This window comes from Schistocerca piceifrons, chromosome 1 (genome assembly GCF_021461385.2).
Source record: "Schistocerca piceifrons isolate TAMUIC-IGC-003096 chromosome 1, iqSchPice1.1, whole genome shotgun sequence".
Taxonomy (NCBI): Eukaryota; Metazoa; Arthropoda; class Insecta; order Orthoptera; family Acrididae; genus Schistocerca; species Schistocerca piceifrons.
Window position 1 is genome coordinate 520,403,929 of NC_060138.1, and position 19,791 is coordinate 520,423,719.

The 19,791-nt window shown below is 39.2% G+C and overlaps 1 protein-coding gene and 1 non-coding gene across 4 annotated transcripts in view; one reads left to right on the forward strand and one right to left on the reverse strand.

Moving 5' to 3' along the window:
• Positions 1–10,996: 10,996 nt before the first annotated feature.
• Positions 10,997–11,071, forward strand: Trnas-cga. The gene has a single exon. It is a non-coding gene; the product is annotated as a tRNA-Ser (tRNA).
• Positions 11,072–16,249: 5,178 nt separating this feature from the next.
• LOC124798167 (sphingomyelin phosphodiesterase) overlaps positions 16,250–19,791 on the reverse strand; it is a 418,031-nt gene continuing 414,489 nt past the window's right edge. Inside the window, exon 16 of one of the 3 annotated variants that reach the window (XR_007016925.1) lies at positions 16,250–17,378. Coding sequence is in view for 1 of the 3 variants with exons in the window: in XM_047261469.1 (XP_047117425.1) it covers positions 17,321–17,378 (58 nt within the window). In the remaining 2 variants the exon portion in view is untranslated. The remainder of the gene's footprint in view (positions 17,379–19,791) is intronic. The other 2 variants (XR_007016924.1, XM_047261469.1) reach the window with 2 other exon arrangements.

The following is a 19,791-nucleotide window of genomic DNA, read 5'->3' on the forward strand; positions in this document are numbered from 1 at the left end:
CAGCAGAGGAAGGGGGTGTGATGATCAATTAACTATTTCTTGGCGATCATGTGTGTGCAAATAGTCCCAGAATATCCTTCTGCCCAGTTCTATATAAGCTGGTACCTTGCTATTCAGCAGGCAGTTCTTGACTGACTGAGTTCGGAGAATATTGGCCGGTCTAACAGTGTGCCACCTTGACCATCCTCTCTTCCACACCGATTGTGATATGCCACTTCCATCATGTTAGGCTATCTACCAGCTGCTAACAGCAGACTTCGACATGGAACTGTTTCTGGCGGTTTGTCGACAAGAGAAGCGGTGCAAAACTGGATTGCGCACTTTCCTTTTCTCTTATTACAATTGACTTGCTTCAACATTCTCTGGATACACGTCAGCGTCAATCTCCACAACTTCTTCTCAGAAGAAATAATGCTGGTTAGAGGGATTAATTAAAAGAAACTCTCTCACTCTGCTCTGGAAATAACTATGTACTCTCATAATACTTTCAGTTCAGTTCTGGTATATTTCCATTTCCGCAAGTCTCACTTAAGTTTACAAATTCTTGCAGGTTAATTGCATCATTAACTGTCAGGTACAATTAAGTATATTTACAATGTGGTGAATTTAATAACCACCAGGAATATAAAGACAGTTCTTGCTTCCAGCAAGTCTAACACCCGAATTAAGAGTCTATAGTCAAATCATATTACATATGTTCATAACAATTACAGTCATTACACTATCAAAGAATAATGGGTGCTTGCTCCTTGTACGTCACATACAGTTTCTATGGCGCGAACGGCAAACACTTGTCTGCGCCAATCGACTGCCACGATTGTAGTGTTCTCCCGAAACATGTCCATCCTGCACACACAAAAACTGGTGGCACGGTAGACACATCTCCATTCTCCCACACTCATACTTAAAATATCAAGTGTTTGAGATGGTGAAAGACCGAGTGTCTCTAAAATTTACCCCAAAATTCTCGAGGCACAACATATCCCTCCCCTTAGCTCAAACTTGTGATATTTTATACATATTAATTATGTACATAATTATCTCCCATAATGCTAATTCACATCTTAATCAGTATATGTTATATTTCTTCTAGTAATTGTGTACTTAATATCTAGCTCTTCTTTCTTCATTTTGATAATAACTATCTGAACATTTCACTCACTATTGGAGTTAGTACTTTTATATCTAATAATCGTGTGGACAAGATTCTTGATTTCCAGTCACAAACTCCAGGTGTCATAGACACTTAATTATGTCATTCTTTACTCTACTTCTCTGTACTGTTTTTTCTTTAGTACATATTAATTTCATTATCTACCATAGCTTGCAGTTTGGAGGAACTCTGGAAAAATGAAAGTGTTCTTTCTGACTCTAATAAACATAAAATATAACAGCGCTAGTGGAATAGAGGATCCAAACTTACCAGAATAATCTCTACAAAATTTTGTGACTCTTTTCACAATACTGTCCTTTCCCCTTGAGCAATAGTACCTATACCGTATATATGGGTTGACCCTAGGAGTGCACTCCCTACTTACGTTTTGGTAGGTACGTCCCTCTTGATTCCTATTTCCCTATGATACAGGCCAATCCCCTTCTTGGTGCCCCTGTCTGCACAGTATAGGTCAGCCTTTCTTAGGTCTGCCTACCTGCCGTTTTATATCCAGCACATGCTGGGTGTGCCCTCCTTATCCTTCCTGAGTAGGCCTCATGGTTCATTTCCCTAGTATACATCTTTATGTACACTGTAATTAAATATTGTCTGGAAAGTAAATGTGTTTCACATTTAACACTCACTTCTTAATACTTCATTTAATCCCCTAGAGTCCTCCATTATGCTTCCACTCCTATGCTTCCAATATACACCACTTATATATTATTCAATATATCATACATTTACTTATGCTGTACTTGTCCCGCTATCCTAAAAATCGTCAGAACAAATGTTTGACTGACGTTCCTGAATAATTATCACAATTAGTTCCTCCCTGGCTTATTATCATTAGTTTTTCCTCGGCTTATGCTCTCCTTAACTACTCACACTTCGTTCTTATGTATTTACTCGCACTTCCTTCTTACGTATCCCTGATGTGGAATTATCATAGTTTTTATATCCTTATGTACATATGTGATATAGAATCGTCATTGTTCTTATACATATATTTCCTATATATACATATTAATAAATATCTATATGATAGTTTTCTCAAACAACTAGGAGACGTAGAACCATCACAATAAACAGCCATGTGTGCATATTTCTCTATGTGCACATTCTTTGCCCCTACAACACTTGACAGCTCTTACATCATTTTCATCTGTACTTTCATTGTTTGCGTCTTTGTGTTTCGTTGTGTGTATGCGTAAGTGTGTCTGTGTATTCTGATTCTTCAGCCTACTTATATGAAATAAGTTGAAGATTATTGGAAACCATGGAAAATAAGGACTTCAGTGATAGAAGTATGAGGGTAATCCCAAAAGTAAGGTTTCCTATTTTTTTATAAGTACATATACCTGTTTATAGTTTATAGCTTGAACATTTAGCTATTTTTCAACATAATCACCATTTCGGTCGATGCATTTTTGTAGACGCTGTGGCATGTCATACCAGCTCACTGCCATGCTGTTCAGAAAGTTAAAAACCTCTTCTTTCACCTTGGCATCGAAGCTGAATTGCTGGGACCACAATTAATGCTTGTAGGTACTGTGAGACTCTGAAAAAACTCAAATGGGCAATTCAGAACCAGAGAAGAGGAATGTTGAGTAAGGTTGTACACATTCTCCATGATAACGCTCACCCACACATCACTCGGCAAACTATTGCTCTCCTGCAACAGTTTCAGTGGAACATAATCACCCACCCACCCTATAGTCCTGACTTGGTGCCCAGTGACTATTACCTGTTCCCTAAGTTAAAAGACCATTTGTCCAGAAAGCGATTCAGCTCTGATGACAAGGTGAAAGAAGAGGTTCATAACTTTCTGAACATCATGGCAGCAAGCTAGTATGACAAGGGAATACAAAAACTGCCACAGCATCTACAAAAATGCATCAATAGAAATGGTGATTGTGTTGAAAAATAGCTAAATGTTCAAGCTGTAAACTGATATAAACCATTGTAGAAATAAACAGGTCTATGTACTTATAAAAAAATGAGAGACCTTACTTTTGGGATTACCCTCGTATGTGAATATGTAAAGAGGGAAAGATAGACTGGTACTCAGATGAGAAGTAGTTAGGGAAAAAGTAGAAATGGTTGAAGAAGAGACAGGAAACCCTTCCCACTCCACCCCCTCCCCCCCACCCCCCCCCACCCCCTTCCCCAGAATCCTTACTTTTCTGGTACTTGAGTGAGAAGCCAGAGGAGGTATGGTGTTAAATGTCTCCTACAGACCGAGCGAGGTGGCGCAGTGGTTAGACACTGGACTCACATTCGGGAGGACGACGGTTCAATCCCACGTCCGGCCATCCTGATTTAGGTTTTCCGTGATTTCCCTAAATCGCTCCAGGCAAATGCCGGGATGGTTCCTTTCAAAGGGCACGGCCGTCTTCCTTCCCTGTCCTTCCCTAATCCGATGAGACCAATGACCTTGCTGTCTGGTCTCCTTCCCCAAAACAACCAACCAACCAATCTCCTACAGAACGGACATTCTCACCTTCACCTTTGAAGTCCCTGAAGGAAATCTTAGCCATCCCTACGGAATGGCAAATGGTGAGGTATCAGTCACACTTGTTTGTGATGGTCATTTGGAAAGTGTGGTCTGTGTTCTCTGTTAGCCATGCTTATACTTCCACTACCCACCCTTTCCAAAACTAATACAAACCCTCCCATCTACATCACATTTCATAAAAGATATAAAATATGTTGTGGACTGGCAAGACAGCCAATCCACTATGACAGGAAGCCGAAAGGCACGCGTTTAAGCTCACGCAGGCTGGCGTCAGGTCTGGAACAAGACAAGGGATTGAGACTAGCAAAAAAAGGTACGTAGCTTCTGGAATACTTAACTTTAATCCATAATTGGTGAACATCGGTCTGACGGTACATGCATCACAAGATAAATAGCAAATGATAATAGCACCTTGCTAGGTCATAGCAAATGACGTAGCTGAAGGCTATGCTAACTATCGTCTCGGCAAATGAGAGCATAATTTGTCAGTGAACCATCGCTAGCAAAGTCGGCTGTACAACTGTGGTGAGTGCTAGGAAGTGTCTCAAGACCTGCCATGTGGCGGCACTCGGTCTGCAATCACTGATAGTGGTGACACACAGGTCCGACGTATACTAACGGACCGCAGCTGATTTAAAGGCTACCACCTAGCAAGTGTGGTGTCTGGCGGTGGCACCACAAAATATTCTATACTAAATAGAAAATTATACACTACATTAAAATAGTTGTTTAGTTATTAAGCTTATACTATATTTTTATACACACATAAAAGATTATGTTCAGTTCATGTCATCTAGACATCACTCAGTTTAAATAGTATCATCATATTATACCTTTCACTCAAATAATATTTTATTCGTTTCATTTCATGTCTAGAGATCACTGTTCATCTGTGATTCTCTTAAGTTTTCTACTTCACCATCATAGCCGGTTTTCTATGTACTAAAAATAGTAGGATAGTTTAAGAATTAAAGAATTAATTACAGAATAGTTTAAGATTTGAAGGGAATTTGGTGCAGGAAAAACTAGCGCAGAAGAAACACGAAAACCAACTAGGGATCTGATGGTCATCGCTCCTCCCGTTAACACAGAACGTTAATGTCCCTGGGAGATGTGACTCTGCCTGGATCCCATGGATCTGATATTAACTTCACTTGAGCAAGTGCAAACCAGTACTTCTCGTTAAATTTTGTGTGAAAGTCTCCCCACAGCAAAACAGTCACCACTTCACTCGGTAACACAACAGTAGGTAAAGTATTTACTACTCTCTCCTGGAGAAACTTGAATTTTTCCGACAAGTCATACATAACCTTACTAGCATCATTAAGTTCAGAAAAAACAACAGTCGAAATGTTTCTGGAGATTATACTCTTGGTAACTTCTTAATCTTTAATTACTGTAGTTCAAATGGTTCTGTCAAACTACTTACAATTATAGTGTCAAAATTGGCTATTTTCTCTTTAACATTTTGTTCCACGTCATCTACTCGAATGCTCATGCCTGCAATTTGTGATTGGACTATAGGAATTAATTTGTCCTGTTTGTCCAAGCTCTCTTTTAAGGTGTGTAACTTATGCTTTACAGCATCAAATGTAACATTACAGACACTCTGAAATGATCTTAATTTTTCACCAAGTTCAGCTTCTACATTATTATACTTATCTTCAATATCACAATATAACTTTTTTAGCTAAGTCCTCAAATTGTGTGTGTGTGTGGGGGTGGGGGGGGGGGGGGGGAGGAATAAAGTTACTTCTTTTAATTATAATTTGTAGAGTTTTAAAATGAAATTAATGCTAGGTTAATGTGTATTGAACATACACAGATAATGGCAGCATGAATAGTCACAGGTTTGTTTAATCCATGTGAGAGTATCACAGAGATACTGAAGAAACTGAACTGGGTGACTCTTGAAGACAGATGTAAATTATCCTGAGAAAGTCTACTAACAAAGTTTCCAGAACAGGCTTTAAATGATTACTCTAGGAGTATACAACCTCCTATGTATTGCTTAGAAAGGGATCATGAAGATAACATTAGGATTATTACTGCATACACAGAGGCTTTCAAACCATCATTCTTCCCATGTTCCATATGTGAAGGGAACAGGAAGAAACCCTAATAGTTGGTACAATGGGACATAGCATCTGCCATGCACCTCGAGTGGTTTGCAGAGTATAGATGTAAATGTCTAGTACAGGTCTTTGGGTGTGCAATTTTATCCTTGTGTTCTAGCTGAGCTTGCCAAAAATTTCTAGAAACTCAAATTTTTATGTTTGAAATATTTCACTAATGTCTTTCTGTAGTAAAAGTATCCATTCCTGGATACAGAAAAATTAGACCTGCAAGTTTACAACACAACCTTTTGTTCTTACTGTATATCAGTGAGTTTCCAGGCAGTGTAAGACATGGTGAAAGAATTCTCTTTGCAGAGACAGTGAAATCAAGGTCATTGATAAGACACCATAACTCATTTTAGAGAAAGCAAATGGAACCATCAATGATGTTTATGACTGGGCACTGTGTAATAAATTAACAATGAACATAAAGAAATGGAGACACTGGTCTTTCTCATGCATGCTTCAAATAGACTGTAGAAATATCTGACCTAAAGGATTTGTTTATTATGTTTATTAATGAGACTTCTATGCTATCTACACACACCTCCAGAACGGAGATTTTGCTGTAGTTTCTCCAGATTACCAGAGAAGTAGTCATTTACAAAATGTGTTAATTCTTGCGGATTTTCTGTTATTCTACTCCTGTCTTTGAATTTTATGATATTTGTGTATGCCTTTACCAGTTTCTTGTTTTATAACTTCTCACATTACTTTGCCCTTATTTTCTGCATTATATTTTATTTTGTCACTGAAAGACTTTTTTGCAGCAAGCACCTTTCTCCTCTATATTTTTTATTCCTGTGGGTGTAAAATAGGAATTGTGATGATTGATTTATTCTTTTTTCTAAGGTCCAAAGGCTTGATCTCAACCTGAGGGATGTTCTTGGCATCATTTGTTTTTCCACAGTTATTAACAACATTGCATGAGCAGTGCAGACACATGCCTGGTGTAATGTATTTCTGGATGATTTTAGTTTCTTTTCCTTGAAACTTTAGATTACCACCCACTAGCTGCAAATCATGTGTAAGAGTAATAACTTGTATATGGCATCTTTTACAAGTCAGTGAGTCTTGATTTTGAGTGAACATGTTTCGATTTATTCCAAAGTATCACTACTGACCAAATTGTCATCTTATATTGCCCAATTGTTTCCCCTCAGATATTACTGCCATATTTTCACACCATGCACATATAAATGTGTGTTTGCACTATTGAACTGTATAACAACAAACAGTCAAAGTTCATGCTTGATGAGACTAAGGGCAGGCTGAAGCCATTGGTTTTAAGTTTTCCCTGACATATACTTGGGTGTTAACTTTAACCATCTGATTTATGTTTTTATCATGTCTGTATTAAGGTGAGGTCAGGGTTTACAGTTTGGTTACTGTACTCCATTCTGAAAATGAAAATCCCTGCAAGCACATTTGCTAGCTTTCAGCTGAGAAATGCAAAAGGCTGTTGGCAGTACTAAAAACATGTGTTATCTGACAAAGATTTTCATGCACTAGTACTGCATGCACTTTTCATCACTCACAAAGTACAGCAAAGTTCACAAATGTAACATGTGAAATAATAAATAAATAGCTTAGTCTTACTCTTTCTGAGGGTAAATATAAACACCAATATTATTATAATCAATAGAGATATTCTGTTGTAATGGCCATAGTGGCAATACTGTCTTCACCACTGCTCCTCTCATTGTCTGATAAAGAAACTACTGTTGGATTGGTGCATAAGAACACAGTATTTTTCTGGAAGTTCAATAAACACTACAGATGCACCTAGCAGAGACTTTTCATCGATAACATATTCTCCTTCACTATTTACAACAGTCTCCCAATGCTGGGTTGATATTTTGATTCTGTGACTGTAGAAATCACATGCTTTTGAGGACAAGAACTCATTGAGCCATGTTTGAAGCACATTTTCATCCAGAAAGGAAGTTCCTTGAAGATTTTTTGATAAAGAGCAGAAAGGTGAAAATCTGAGGGTGCAAGAACAAGTGAATAAAGTGGGTGTGGAATGACTTCCTAACCCAACTCCTGTACAGTATTTGTTGTCAGTCTAGCAGAATGCAGTTGGGCATTATTGTGGAGAAGAATCACTTCACACTGTCTTTCAGGTCATTGTTCTTGGATTGCACCTGCAAGATGTCTCAGTCGTTGTCAGCAGTGATGGTTACACCTCAGGCAAGTAATTTGTAGAACACCACACTGTCGGTAGAGATACATAACATTATTTTTTGTGGATATGTGCAGGTCTTTGTACAGGGAGCTGCTGCTTTGTTTGGGCTCCATCATTCCTTCTTTTTCCTTATTTTAGCATAAAGACATCATTTCTCATCACCAGTAGCAATAGGAATGGTCAGTGTTGTACATGAGCCAATTGATGACAAGCAAGCAGAGATGCAGATATGGCCATGCAGTGATTTTTGTGATTTTGGCTTAGGGTATGCTGTACCTGTAAACTTGATTTCTGAATCATCCTCACTACATGCAATTGTCTCATTATGTTGGAATGATACAGTTCATCACATTTGCCATTTCTCAAGTACACTGGCATGCATCATTGTGGATTAATGTATTTAAATGACTTCATCAAATACAGAAGGTTTTCCTGAATGTAGAGGATCACTAATGTTAAAACAATCCTCCTCAAAATGAGAGAACCATTTTGTTGCTGTGCTCAGTACATTGGCACTATACTTGTACATGGTGCTAATGTTTGTAGCTGCCTCCGCTGCTGTCACCTCTCTATTGAACTCAAACAAAAGAATGTATCAGACAGTGTATTAAGACTTGAATGAGTAAGACAGAAGAACCAAAAAGTATTTTGAACTGTCATAAGTTCTTGTAAAGTGTAGTACAATCACACAAACCGGACATGGAATGCTGTGGTCAGGGGCAAAGCTCACTAGGTGCCACCAGACAAATAAAAATACTTTGTTATAAATTCTTGTTGTAGTAAAAACCAGAATGAAGACTGGTTCATTATCAGAGGAAACAGTGGTTTTATAAAAAAGCAGTTGCTTTACTATTAATTTTACTGTCTGAATTATCATGTAAGCAAGAACAAATAGTTGTAACAGTTTAAAAATTATAAATATCAATAGAGTTTCTTATAACTTCTTCATTTTGTTATTTTACACACTGACCTTTCCCACACACCTGTAACAATGTGCGTGCACCAATGGTGGTGTTGTCGTGCATGCATGTTTAAATTGGCTGCCGTCTATATCAGAGTGGGCTAGCCATCGAAGGCCACATGGGGGAGACAAGTATGTGGTGAGGTTTTCACTGTGCCATCTATGGGTGACTTGCACATACAAAAGCACAAAGCAGCATGAACTGAGCTCTTATGTGTCTTTTCAGTGTCCCGCTCACATCAGAGTACTGCGTGTTGTTATGTGTGGATCCATGAGAATTGTTTTCCTTTGTAGTTAAGTGCTTCATGGATAATGCCTTATTTGGGTTAGTTTGGATCTGTCTTGTGTACTACATAGTTACTATGAGTTTGGAGCAGTTCCTGCATGTGCAATCTTTATGTGCACTTTCATCAGGTTTATTCATTATGGATGCCAAGCTACAAGCCCTGACTGAACAGCTTGCTTCGGCTGTGACCAACTTGTTGGCTTCCATCCACCTGTCCCCTCCATATGATAATTCAGCCGAGGATTGGGACACTTACAGAAAAAGACTCAGACAGCATTTTTTGACTTTCAGTGTGACAGGCTCGAATTTATGTAAAATCTTCTTCCTCTCATGGATTCCACCTAGGGTGTATCACATACTGTGTCAACTTGCCCCTTTACAAGAACCAGTAGCTCGTACTTTTGATCACATGTGCAGTTTATTATCCAACTAATGTCACAAATGAATGTATGTCATTGTGGCACAAGTTGAATTCTAACAAAGCCACAAAAAAATCAAACCAGTCCTAGCAGGCCCGAACAGCCAAACTTCACAGCCTTAGCTATAAGTGTCAGTTCATTACTGATGTCCATAATCACTCTTATGCAGACTCTATGGTGCACAACACAATTATCTGTTTAGCTCTGGGCCAGGAAGTATCCCAGAAAGAAAACCTCGTTGGCTGATGTTTTTCAAACAGCACTATCTTTTGAAGTTTCTCAAGCAGTGGATGACCAAATTGAAGTGTGGGGTGACGTGGTAGTAGTATCGTATGATATTCCCACTAGATGACAGACAGCTTGTGCAAGGAAGCAGCAATAGTGGTGGTAAACATGTGGGCCCAACATCGAGCTGACCAAGACAGGGCCAAGCAGTCACAACTACAACCACCACAGCACCAGCGTCAGCATTCTCTGTTTCATTCTTGTCCTTTCTGTTTTGTCCAGCACAAATGTTCGGCATGCCCTCAGCACTGGGCTACTTGTAATGCTTGTCGGAAGAAAGGCCATATTGCCTTCAAGTGTCATTCGCTGATGGTTGTTCAGGGCATGGACACAGATGTAAACTGTGTGATTCTAATGCTTGTGATTTCTCCCAAGTTCATTATCATGTTATGTGTTTTTCACCAAGTCATTCAACTACAGGTCAACACAGGTGCTATAGTGACATTATTGAAGTTTGGGCTCACTGCTGTTGACACCAGTCACACAGAAGCTGGTTAGTTATAACAAACAGAACATTTCTTTGTTGGGACAAGTTATGGAATCTGCCTCTTACAAGTCAGTGGTCATTCCATTACATTTTTGGTGGTTACTGATGCCAGTGTTGAGAGCTTGTCCAGGATGGACACATTTCAGACAAAAAAATGGTTCAAATGGCTCTGAGCACTATGGGACTCAACATCTTAGGTCATAAGTCCCCTAGAATTTAGAACTACTTAAACCTAACTAACCTAAGGACATCACACACACCCATGCCCAAGGCAGGATTCGAACCTGCGACCGTAGCAGTCACATTTCAGACATTTGGATTTTCTATCACTGACACAGTTCACCTTGTGTCCAGTCAGGTTCAGTTTTCTCAATTGGAAACACTGTGTTGAGGAATGAGATTTTCACTCTGCAGCGGAGTGTGCGCTGATATGAAACTTCCTGGCAGATTAAAACTGTGTGCCCGACCGAGACTCGAACTCGGGACCTTTGCCTTTCGCGGGCAGGAGAGCTTCTGTAAAGTTTGGAAGGTAGGAGACGAGGTACTGGCAGGAGTAAAGCTGTGAGTACCGGGCGTGAGCTGTGCTTCGGTAGCTCAGTTGGTAGAGCGCTTGCCCGCGAAAGGCAAAGGTCCCGAGTTCGAGTCTCGGTCGGGCACACAGTTTTAATCTGCCAGGAAGTTTCACTGTGTTGAGGAGTTTCAGGCTTGTTTTCTGGAGGTAAAGGGTGTACTATGAATTTTTCTGCTCATATTTCTTTGAACTCCAAGGCTAGGCCTTGTTTTCATTATATGAGTCCTATTCCTCTTGCTCTGAAAGATAAAGTGAAAGCACAATTGGACAGACTTCATTTTCTAGGGGTGGTGTAACCTGTTATGGCTAGCAAGTGGTTGTCTCTGCTGGTTGTAGTTTGAAAGCTGTTGGGAAAACTATGCCTCTGGTATTTCTTAAGTACTACTGTCAACACGCAAGTAATCGTGGATATTTATCCTCTCCCACACCTGGAGGAATTGTTGGCAAAATTATCCGGTGGCGTCTGAAGCGTACCTGTAAGTTCCTGTTGACAAAGAGTCTCGGCGAGTCTGGGTTTTGAACATTCCTTTGTTCTTTATCAATATTTGCACCTTCCTTTTGGCGTGGCTAGTGCCCCTGCTATTTTTCAATGATTGTAGAGCAGTTGACTATGCCTGTCTTGGGTTGCATTAATTATCTGGATAATATGTTGTCACAGGCTCCTCCACAGCTGATCAGTTAAAAATTTCCACACTGTGTTTTCTATCTAATAGTCCACAGGCTTATGATGTAACTTCACGAAGTCTCAGTTTTTTTCAACCTTTTATTGTTTATTTGGGATTCAAGGTCTCTCAGGATGGGGTTCACCCTCTACCAGACCACATCTCTCCTGTTACATCTATGTCTCACCCGTCGTCCATGAAGGAGCTTCATGCCTTCGTAGGGAAATAGCCTACTACCATAAATTCCTGAAAGGGGGGGGGGGGGGAGCACATTGGCACACCTATTGCATGCCTTGTTACACAAGAATGTATCTTTTTGCTGGAGCCTAGATTGTGAACATGCTTTCCAAATATTGAAATTTAAACCGCTCTGGTGTCTTGTTTAGCTACATTCTCTCTGGACCAGCACATAGTTTTGATGACTAATGTCTCACAATTCAGCCTCAGTGCTGTCCTTGCACACCAGTATGCTGATGGCTCTGAACAACTTGTTGCTTTTACCTCTAAATCTCTCACTGTGGCCCACCAACGTTACAATCAGATGAAAATACAGGCTATTGCCATCATCTATTCTCTCAAGAAATTTAATGTTTTTTTTTTTTTTTTTTTTTGCTCCATGTTCCACCTTATTCATGAACATAAACGCTTGGTTTCCGTGTCCAACCCTCACACTTCCTTGCCTGACAAGGCAGGACATGAACTCCAATGCTGGGCACTGTTCTTGGTTCTTGTCTTGCTATAATTATGAAATCCATTTTCGAACCACATCTAAACATACCAATGTGCACACCTTGCCCCCTCTTCCTGTGGGTCTCAATCCTGACTTTAATCATGAAGAATTGCTTTGCTTCCATCTTGATACTGAAATGCAGGCCACGGTTGAGGGCTTCCCAATTATGAGCTCGCACATAGCAGCTGTCATTGTCACCAACCAGATACTCTGCCAGGTGATTTGGTTTGTGCAACTGGGCTGGCCAGATGAACTACTGTTTCAGTTTCGGATCCTCTGCACAACTACTTTCCTTATGGTATCACCTCACTATTTTTGACAGTGTTTTGCTGTTCTTCACAGAAGACATCTCTCCCAGAGTGGTCATTTCCACCACATTATGGCATAAGGCTCTACATGTTCTCCACCATGGCCATTGGGGAGTTTCACACACTAAACTGTTAGCTAGAAAACATATTTTTTGGCAAGGGATTGATGGTGATATTGTCTGTTTTGTCATGGCTTGTGAGTTATGTGCCCAACAACAAGCGGCTCCCAGGGTGCCCCTGGCCTGCTCCACACTATCCATGGGAATGCATTCATGTAGACTTTGCAGGTCCCTTCCTATTGGCTCTTGGCAGTGGGTGCACTTCCTGGTTTCCTTACATTCTCTGGTGTCAGTTGACATTGGCTGAGGTCACAGTTCATATGTTCTTAGGGGTCTTTTCCAATGAGGGGTTGCCTTGTACTTTAGTTTCGGATGATTTGATCCAGTTCATTTCTCACAACTTTCAATTGTTTTGTTCCCATCATGGCATTCATCATGTTACAATTCCGTCATTCCACCCTCAATCAAATGGTGAGGCGGAACTGCTAGTGCATACGTTCAAGTCCCAGATGAAAAAAAATGTTGTGTAGTCTTTGCTGGAGATGACATCCTTCTCCATTTTCTGAGCACCTATTGCTTCACGCATATGGAGGAGTGGAGCCCAGCTGAGATGCTTCATGGACAGCAGCGAAGCACGCTCTTCCACTGGACCTCTCTCCATCCGTCACTGATGGGTCCAGCCCTGCTGCCCCATCACTGTGACCTGCCTGCTGATGATGATGTCACGACGGCGATGGCACTCTCCTCTCTGGTTCTGTCATTGGCCACCATGTGGGCCCACTGCCCTTGGGCAAACCTGTGCGTTACAACCCTGTGCCCTGGTGCACACCCAGCACATTGTCCCACCCCCTCCATTGGCACTGGCTGTTGCTGCTCCAGACCTGACAGACATGCCTCTTATTTTCCATTGTAGTTGAGTGCTTCTTGAGTAAGGCCATATTTGAGTTACTCTGGACCAATCTCATGGACTACATAGTTACTACACATTCCACAGTAAACTGTACGTCCCATTCCCCTGGTTCAGTAATTGGTGTATGCTAGGAACGCACTGAAGTAGCTTCCAGTTGAAAATCTTGCATCAGGATACTGAGAAACATGCAACCATTAATGTACAGTGTATCCATAATTAAGTTCCAATTTCAAAACACTGTCAAAGAGAACGACTGCTCAGAATAAAATCAAATTTGAACAGCATATTACTGTCACAGGAGGAATATAATGAATCAGAAAAAAATTAACAAAAACTTGACCAATAGATTGCACTGTAAGCATCAGAATACGAACACAAACAGATGCACAGCAGACAGCTGTTCCCCAGTTTGTGTCTGAGATGCCAACAAGACTGTCTTCGTGAAGGATTGTGCACAGCAGATAAAGCTCTTTTACAAGTATGGTGACTGTGTTCCAGTAGCCCTGCAGAAGTCCCAGGCATTCAAGGGTATGAAAAAAGGGACTGGTTTGATGTCTCTAAGGGACCAGAGAAAATGACTACAAAATTTGAAGAGACAGGGTCTTCTGAAGTGCAATTTTGCAGAGGCAGAAAAGCGGTTGATTTAATTTCTGTCAAAGGTGTGGCCATCACATTGCAGGAGGGATCAAGTGGTGGTGTGCAACACAAAATGCTATGAAACATCCTGCATTGCCATCCATACAAAATCACCCATGTTTATGAGCTGCTGCCTGCTGACCCCCCAGCAAGACAAACATTCATTCTGAGTTTCTTGCTCACATGGAAGTGGACAGTAAAAGGCCATGGAACATTCTATGGATGGGTGAACGCCATTTCAATCTCCAAGGATATGTCAGCACACAGACTTACAGAATATGGACAATGGAAAATCTGCATGAACACAACAGAGTCAAGGAAATGAGTCCTGCAGTCCTGTTACCTGCATTGTCACTGGTAAATGCTATGAGAGTCTTGTGTGCACCAATGTCATTCCAGCTTTTCATTGCATGCATATATGAGTAGAATCATTTTTATGCTAGAGGGTGCTCCTCCAATCATTGCACAGCCAGTGAAGCTAGTGCTGGCATTTCAGAAATGCTAGAATTATCATCCATCATTTGCCTACAGCCTGGCCATCCAAATCACCTGATTTTAATCCATGTGACTTCTGGCTGTGGGGTTGTCTGAAAGATGTTGTATTCAGTGCTCCAGTTATGAACATAGCTGAACTGAATGCACACATTGTGCAATGCATTTTGAACATAACCCTAAAGTCACTCTGATCTGTTGTGGAATATGCTTACCTTGATTTCAACTAGTGGCTGAAAATAATGAACAGCATAGAACACATCTTGTACCAGTCTTATGAAAATTATAGACTGATTTCATTTTTCTTTTGATGTAGTTTTTGGCCTCAGGACAATTAAAAATCAAATTTTCCCATCCGATGCAGTAAACCTAGCTGTAGTGGATGTGCTTACCTAACTAACAGTGCCACAACTGTTGACTGCTGAACATGTGCAGTCTTGCACATTGACCAGTACAGATGGTGTAATTTGCAACTCAAACCATAGCTGTTACGCTGCAATTCCTCTCTAATTTCTTCACCCCATTTGTGTTAAGACACTTACAGTGCTGTCTATTGGTAAAATTTTCATTAAATTTTTTCTTGTTCCATAACATTTTGCCCTTTGTCAATAATATGGTGCTCAAATTCGATGTAACTCTGAGCAGTGGTTGTCTTTCTACAGTGCTTCAAAATTGGAACTTTAATTATATTCACCCTGTACTAATCATATATTAATTCAGTCATATTTCCCAGCATGTTCTCTGAGTCCTGCATGTTATTTAAATTCTAGTTGCATGTACCCCAAACGAAGTAATTAATAAACAATTAGCTCATTCATGAAGGAAGAGAGAGGGACAGAGTGCAGAAGGTTAAAAAGGAGACAGGTCATTCACACTCCAGAATGAGAGGAACCCATGTGGGGGCCTAAATCTTTATGTAAAAATGCACATATTCATCCTATTTGAGTTATCAAATAACATCATGTGACTTAGAAATGAAAATGCAGCCTTTCATTCCCAAAATTTTTCACTGTACACACATTGCCACATTACCAATCCTTTTTATCTTAAGAAAATCAGTTTTCTGGTGTAGTTAATATGTATTATGGAATTACCTGTATTTGCAAAAATGTTTCATCAGTAGATGAAAAATTCTGAAATGCACTGTAGTAATATAGCTTAATAGTGAAAATGTAGTAAGCTCTATTCCACTCTGACACTATAGCCTGCCTTAATAAGTCACTGACTGCAAAATACCTTTTGCTTTTGCTGATTACTACTCAATGATTAACTGTATACAGAACTCCTGATTGGTGATAAGTAGATAAGTGCAGTCTTCAATCAAAATGTTGTATGACTTTGTTAAATGTGATATCATAAGCTTAATTCAGGATTGGAGTACCAATTCAAAAGCTGTAACAATCTGCAGTAAAACTTGTAGTCATCTTTATTTTACAACATGTAAAAATACATAGAAACAAGAATCACATGTCAACATTTAAAACATTTTTATATAAACAACATTTATATTTTCTTTGGATCTTCACAATAACTCTATTACAATCACAGAATTATGACTTAATCATCACCAAACACAAATACTTTCTCATAAATTACTGCCTACAGTTACATCACATTTGGTAAAACCAATTAAGGAAGAATACAGCTATATTATTGAAATGCATATGAAATCATTTGATATAACAGGCATGCTGTATAATGGTATTAAATTAGAGCCTTTTGAAGGCATCTTATTTATCAAGCTGGAGTAACTGCCACATGTAAACTCTACTTCAGCTCAAACAATGAAACATCGCTAATCACAAAATATGAGGCTTACTCTGTCACCTGACACAATATCTACAATGTGACCCTGTCATACTTATAAGTCAAAAATTCTGCAGATTTCAATTTTCTTAAAAAAAAGAAAGAACAGTAAAAGCTAAAACAGGGATAGCATCTTGTCATGACACTTCTAAGTAGCTCCTTATAATGCATGATTTCCTTTAATGCACTTGGACAAAATATCTTACAGTAGTGAAAGAAATTCTAACTAAATTACAGGAATCAAGCAACACATTTGACATGACTTAAATGAGTGCAAGAATCTTCAATTTAATGTTCTCCCTTCGTCCACCTTGTGGAACGATGTCAACAATAGTTCTTTCATGTTTGCACTTGTAATATTTCTAATGAAATGTATGGTGCAGTTTCACTGACACATTTTAGTTCATGAGTATTATTTCCTACTAATAACACAAGAAATGTGTTCGCATGTATCTTCTTTTTGAGATGCACGTTAACTGACAGATGATTGCAGTTCAGCTACAAACATAACACTTTCACAAAGAGAATTTATTTGTGTCACCTGTCATCACAATGCACATTCACTGTAAAGGCATGTTTTGATTATTCACAAATTACCTCCTATGTAGTCCCTGAGAAACAGCAAAATGTGTGATACAAATGCTTGGAGGTTTGTCTGCCAATGGTTTACCTTTACTGAGCTTCCTTTGCACTGCATTTTTTTGTAGATTATGTTGGCAAATTGCTGATAATCTATCCAAATCCTAGCATTTGATATGCTAGAGAAGGAATAGCCATTATAACAGACATCCTGTAAATGAAACAATGTGTTATTAGATTTGCTTGGTTTATATAGAGTAGACTAGAATAGAAGTTTATTGTCTCGTAACATACAATTTCAAGCCATTTACTTAATGTACAGGAGAGTCATCAAAACACAAAAACTGGTTCAGAATTTTCCTTATGCTATCTGTAATATAATATATAGAACTGAATAATTACTTAATTAAGCAATTAATAATTTTTCTTCAAAAGTAACAAACTTTTACAAATTAACAGTCCTAAATACTTCATCTCTCCTGCTCAAATTTTCAAGTTGTCATTTATGAATTCTTCTACTGAATAGTAACATTTCTGCAGTAGTTATTCACACAAGGATTTTTTCAGTGTTTCTAAATTTATGCTGAGCAATTTTCCTTTCACTTTGTTATAAATTTTCATATCCATATAATGTGGAGTTTGAGCATAAAGTTTTAAATGGTGGGTGGGCAAAATAAAATTATTTTGATTTCTGGTGTTTTAATCATGTTGAAAATAATTCCCTACAAATAAATCAGGGTTACTGTGTACAAAGATAATCAGCTCATATATATAGCAACACTCAATATACTTTTTTAGTATGTTAGTTTAGTTTTAGTTTTAGAATGCAACACATACGATTTGAGTTACCCCAGAATACAGTTCCATAACTTATTAATGACTCAAAGTAGCTATGATAGACTACTTTTCTTATGCCCCTACTGGTAGCATTATACAATATCCCCATTGCAAATGCTAGCCTATTTAATTTATTTGCAAGATACTGTATATGTGATCCCCTTGACAGATTTTTATCTAGTTGCATTCCTAAGAATTTCAGACAGCTAGCTTCCTGCAAATCCTTGTTTCTGTGAGTGACCTGAATACCATTTAATTTTAACCCATTTAAATCAAACCAGGTATCTAATTTTTCTAAAGTATTTAATACAGTTTGTGGAATTTGATCAGTACTGTTACTTTCAATGATTATAGATGTGTCATCTGAAAATAAAACTGAGTGGCACTCAATATTAAGTGGCAGATCATTTATGTAAAACAGAAACAGAATGGGACCTAAGGCAGAATCTTCGCTTACACCATGTGAAAAGGTTTTCCATTTTGAAGTATAAATTCCTCTCTCTGATGATTTAACCACTCTTTGTCTTTGGTTGCTGAGATAGGACTTAAACCATTCTAATACTGTGCTGCTAATTCCATACTTTTCCATTTTACAGAGTAGCAAGGAGTGATTCACACTATCAAAGGCCTCCGATAGGTCACAAAAAATTCCTGTGGCATGCCGTGAGTTGTCTACAAACGAGCTAATTTTATCAATCAAATGATTTATAGTGGATACTGTAGTTTTGCCTTTTTGAAATCCATACTGATTTTTTGAGATTATTTTAAATGTTTCTATGAAAATTTGAATTTGTATGGTCTATGAACCTTGGACCTTGCTGTTGTTGGGGAGGCTTGTGCACCTCAGCGATACAGATAGCTGTATTGTAGGTGCAACCACAATGGAGGGGTGTCTGTTGAGAGGCCAGACAAGCGTGTGGTTCCTGAAGAGGGGTAGCAGCCTTTTCAGTAGTTGCAGGGGCAACAGTCTGGATGATTGACTGGCCTGGCCTTGTAACATTAAGCAAAACGGCCTTGCTGTGCTGAGAATGCGAACGGCTGAAAGCAAGGGGAAACGACAGCCATAATTTTTTCCGAGGGCATGCAGCTTTACTGTATGGTTAAATGATGATGGCATCCTCTTGGGTAAAATATTCCGGAGGTAAAATAGTCCCCCATTTGGATCTCCGGGCAGGGACTACTCAGGAGGACGTCGTTATCAGAAGAAAGAAAACTGGCGTTCTACGTATCTGAGCGTGGAATGTCAGATCCCTTAATCTGCCAGGTAGGTTAGAAAATTTAAAAAGGGAAATGGATAGATTAAAGTTAGATATAGCAGGAATTGGTGAAGTTCGGTGGCAGGAGGAACAAGACTTCTGGTAAGGTGAATACAGGGTTATAAATACAAAATCAATGTAAGGATGTAGAGGCATATATCACTAGGGGTAAAATAGATACTGCGTACAGGAAAATTAGAGACCTTTGGAGAAAAGAGAACCACTTGTATGAATATCAAGAGCTCAAATGGAAACCCAGTTCTAAGCAAAGAAGGGAAAGCAGAAAGGTGGAAAGAGTATATAAAGGGTCTATACAAGGATGATGTACTTGAGAACAATATTATGGAAATGGAAGAGAATGTAGATGAAGATGAAATGGGACATATGATACTGCGTGAAGAGTTTGACAGAGCACTGAAAGACCTAGGTCGAAACAAGGACCCAGGAGTAGACAAAATTCTATTAGAACTACTGACAGCCCTGGGAGAGCCAGCAGCCGTGACAAAACTCTACCATCTGGTGAGCAATGTG